The sequence below is a fragment of the Zingiber officinale genome, chromosome 11A, assembly GCF_018446385.1.
Source record: "Zingiber officinale cultivar Zhangliang chromosome 11A, Zo_v1.1, whole genome shotgun sequence".
NCBI classification, from domain to species: domain Eukaryota; kingdom Viridiplantae; phylum Streptophyta; class Magnoliopsida; order Zingiberales; family Zingiberaceae; genus Zingiber; species Zingiber officinale.
In genome coordinates, this window is record NC_056006.1 from 88,465,203 (window position 1) to 88,469,441 (window position 4,239).

General features: G+C 48.9%; 1 protein-coding gene across 1 annotated transcript; it reads right to left on the minus strand.

The window, feature by feature from the left end:
- Nucleotides 1-584: 584 nt before the first annotated feature.
- On the minus strand, nucleotides 585-2,810 carry LOC122032226 (indole-3-acetic acid-amido synthetase GH3.8-like). Its single transcript, XM_042591496.1, has 3 exons — nucleotides 2,399-2,810; nucleotides 2,215-2,316; nucleotides 585-2,130 (listed from the first exon to the last, which is right to left on the minus strand). Exons 1-3 carry the CDS (start codon nucleotides 2,737-2,739, stop codon nucleotides 729-731), a joined length of 1,845 nt encoding a protein of 614 aa, XP_042447430.1. The 5' UTR covers nucleotides 2,740-2,810; the 3' UTR covers nucleotides 585-728.
- Nucleotides 2,811-4,239: the final 1,429 nt, after the last annotated feature.

Genomic DNA, 4,239 nt, shown 5'->3' on the forward strand with positions numbered 1-4,239 from the left:
TCAAATGATAACATTTAAGAGACTTAATTTTATAGCTCACTGTAAATAAAGAGCAAACTACTCGTATTAATAAGATGTGGGGACACTTTGTAAACATAGGAATCAAAATAATCTGATTTAGGATGAGAACACAGAGAACGATGCAATTAAACCTTTTTATAATTAGTGTATCGATTTAAACCTTTAATTTTACTTTATCTATCATTATAATAAGATGACTAACACATGAGGTATTATCTTAATTAGGTCTTTGGTTCGAATTTTAATAAAATCAAGATAAATACCTTCCTTATGTGCTAATCATTATTCTAAAAATTAATAGTTATCCATGATTTATTTCCTCTGTGTTGATCTTGAGATGAGTTGACGGGGACACTGGAGGCGAACTCTTTTATCACAATAAATTAAATTTAAGGTCTAATCCTGAGCAAAATCATGGCCATTCACGCAGTAATTGCACAGAACACAAGGCCACGTTTACCAAATTATTTCTCATTAATCAGTTCCAATGCCACATGAAAAGCATAACCAATCGAATCCCAGTAGAATAATCCTTGGGAAATAAAATTTATTCCTACTAAAGAGATGTATCATGTCTGGCGGGTAAGCATACTTCACTGGAGTAAAAAAGATTACTTCATACGGTAAAAAAGAGAAAACAGGTCATGCCTCGAACCACTTATTTTCGGTATTTCATATTCCCCTTCTCGATGCGGACGCGCGGTGTTTCAGTTTGCCGGGCGGCGGTGCGGCGACCACGTGGGCGGCGCAGGGCTGAAGTGGGTGGAGACGACGCGGGAGTCCAGGAGCTCCAGTATCGGCGGGAAGGTGACGCAGCGCGGCAGTTTGTATTGGTTGATTGATGCCCCCCTTGAGATGGCGTAGTCCATGAGCTCCTCAAACGTGCCGCCGCGCACTACGCGGATCTCCAGCGGCCCGATTGACCCATCCGCCACCCGGCTCTGCCGGTAAACCGCGTTCAATGCCTCCTCCATGGCCAAGCAGCACCGTGCCATCACTCCGTCGCGCTGCACCTGCAACGCCTCCAGCGCTTCTTCGCCGTTGGAGGTCCCCATGGCGAGCAGCTCCCAGTAGATGACGTAGTGGCCGGGGATGGACTTGGTGTAGGCGTGGCTCGTGTACTCCACCACGGTGGCGTCGTAGGGTCTCAGCAGCGCCGACGCGATCTCCACTGCCCGCTGTAGCTCCGCCTCGTCGGTCTTATCGGACTCGATGCTGAGGAGCACGTTCTTGCGGCGGACGAATCGGAATTGCGGCGCCGCGTTATAGAACCCGGTCACCCTCAGTATGTCGCCCACACGGTAGCGGTTCAGACCGGCGTAGGTGGTGATCACCAGCTCGTATTCCTTGCCTACCTCCACGTCCGCCAGATCCGCCAGCTGCTGGGACTGGTCCTGGACGTGGCCGTCGCCTTGTGGGAGGAACTCGAAGTAGCCCATGTTGGGCATGATGGTGTAGGAGACCTCCGAAGGTTTACATATAGGACGGAGGTTGAGTCCGAAGTAGCACTCCGAGGAGGCGTACATGGTGCAAACCATGGGGAGGCCACCACTGTAGTACTCCAGGGTGGAAATGTACTGCGCCATGGCGCCCGTCACGATAACGTCGAGGTACTTGGTGTTGGGCCAGATGCGAGTGATGATGCCGGCCCAGTCGCCCTTGCTGCACTCGGCCGCTAAGAACCCCGCTAGCGCCCGGTCCGGTTGGCTGAGGAGCTCGGCAACGGCGGCGCGGACCGAGGGATCGGTAACTTTGGTGGTGAGAGAGCCGGCGGCGATGTCGTTGCAGAGGTCCTGCCAGTGGAGCTGGAGGAAGCGGATAGCACGGAGGAGTCCGGAGGCGAAGACGGCCCCAACGCGCAGAACGTCGACGCGCTGAAGCAGGCCGCAAAGCATCTGAGCGTACATGCTCTGAAAGGCGTCGGTGCAGAGGATGGCGGCGGTGGGGCTGGTGTACACATTGTAGGGGTCGTAGGGGCGGTTCTTGAAGTGCTCGCTGTTGTAGTAACTCGTCAGAACGGGCCGAGCCGTCAACTCGCCGGGAGTCTTCATCTCCGATTTTACGAAAAGGAAATAGAGCCCCTTCCCTTGGTCCAGCCCCGGCACGTAACTGATCAATTCCAAAAGTTAAGGTTGAAAAATTTTACAGAATTATTCATTGATTCTTAAAGTAGACGAAGAGGGTGAAAATTACCAGTTCAACACGGGCATTTGAAGGCTGTAAAGGAGTTGCCGGCGGTCGAGGTCCTCTTTGATGGTCGGTATCAGCTTTCTCTCGCCAGCAGACGTGCCGGAGCTTCAAATTACAGTCAAATAAACAAAACATCTCAATTCGGATTTCGGAGGAAACATGAAAGATTATTATATAATAAATGTACCTGGTGAGAAACTCGGAGATTGGGTGGGCGGAGAGGATGGCGGAGCGGTCTCCGTTGGCGATTCTTTGTATGTCCGGCTGCAGGTCCTCGTAGGCAACCACGGGGACCTTGGCCTTGAAGGCGGTACGGTCGGTGGCGCCGTCGAGCCCGTACCTTCGCAAGTACTCTGTCTCAGCGTTGCGCCTCAGTATCTCCGCCAGTACCTTCCCCTGCACCGCGTCCGTGTTTTCCGTCACTTCCTCGATCAACCTCAGCTTCTCCGAGTCCTTCTCGTTGGTGGCGGGCCCGAGCTTGGCCACAGCGTTCCCGCTCTCCGTAAGCACCACCATCTCAACCACCATTCTCTTGGCTTGCCGCAACGTCAAGCAGCCAGCTAGCAGAGAGAACAAGCTCTGCGATCTGAAAGAGGGTAAGAAAGTAATGGAAGAGGAGGGATGAAGAGGTCGTGGCCGGAGCGGCTGGCAAATTTATAGACGAAGGCGCTCGTTGGATGGGAGATGGTTCTGCACACAGACGGAGCACTAGTCCCGCGTCAGCGAGTGTACTCTATGGACACGACATGCGGGCCCCACGGTCGAGTCGTGACCCGGACAGCCCCTCGACCGCAAGGGACCCACCACCGATAATTGTCTGGGCGGCACCCTCTGTCTCCGTCCACTTCGACACCCTCACGCACGGCGCCAGCCGGACAAGCATCTCCAGCCGGCTATCCTTCCATCGCCCTAGCGACGTGGCGTCATATACGTCCCCAATTCCAACTCCAGACGTCTCCACTTCCTCGGCGGGACTGAATGGGATCGCCATTTACTCCATGTTTAACTTTAATTACCACGCGCTCCGGCCTATCTCTGCTCACTTCGCCAGCCATGGTTTTGGTAAAATGAAAATCCCTCGTGGAATTTAATTAGTATATGATGAATTATGTAGTTTAACCACTAGACCACTTTATTATACAGATGAGAACTAGCCAAAACAATGCACATAAATTAGCTCTATTATCTGTCGAGAGTATCTCATTGAGACTTTTCCTCTTGTTTTTTTCCTGGATATCGAAATTTTATGTTAATAACTTGCATGCCATTTGGATTTTGGAGGGCGTGGAATCGGAGAGCTGCCTTATTAAGACACACATGTCTCAACTGTAATCAATGCAAATAAATTTTATTGTACTGATTATACCAATAATTTTGTAATTATAATTTGGATGTTTAACATATTAGTGATTTAGCGGGCTTTGTGTGCGTAGCTGGAAGCCATAGATTAGATTTTTACGCATGCATGTGACCAAGGAGGTCCCATGCATCGTCACATGAATGGAGTTATTCTTCCATAACTGAGGCGAATAGATGTATCCGACCACTATCTACGTTGCAATCATCCCACAGAGCCGAAGCATGGAATTTTTGTCAGACGCATATATATATATATGTATTATAAAAAGAATATTCCATCCCGCATTAAAATATATTTTTATTTTTGAAGTAGTTATGAATTTATAACTATCATGACATTAACATTTAAATTTTAAATTTTATTTTTACCAATACTCCGCTCCTCAAGTGATTGTTCACAATAGTCCGCTCCTCAAGTGATGACCACTAAAAACCATGACGACATCTCATCTTACCTTTTTGATTTCCTTGTTTTATATCCCAAGGACATTTATTCTTTTCCTGATTCGCCGTTCATAGATCAACCCTCCCTGGGGAAGGAACACGGAATCTGCGAGTTTTCGAATAAACATCTATCATGCTTGTTAATGGAGATCGACTTTCAAGTTTTTGATATGATGTCTTACTCCAGAAGTAAGTTATTTGTAATACACGAGAGTTTCTTATTGT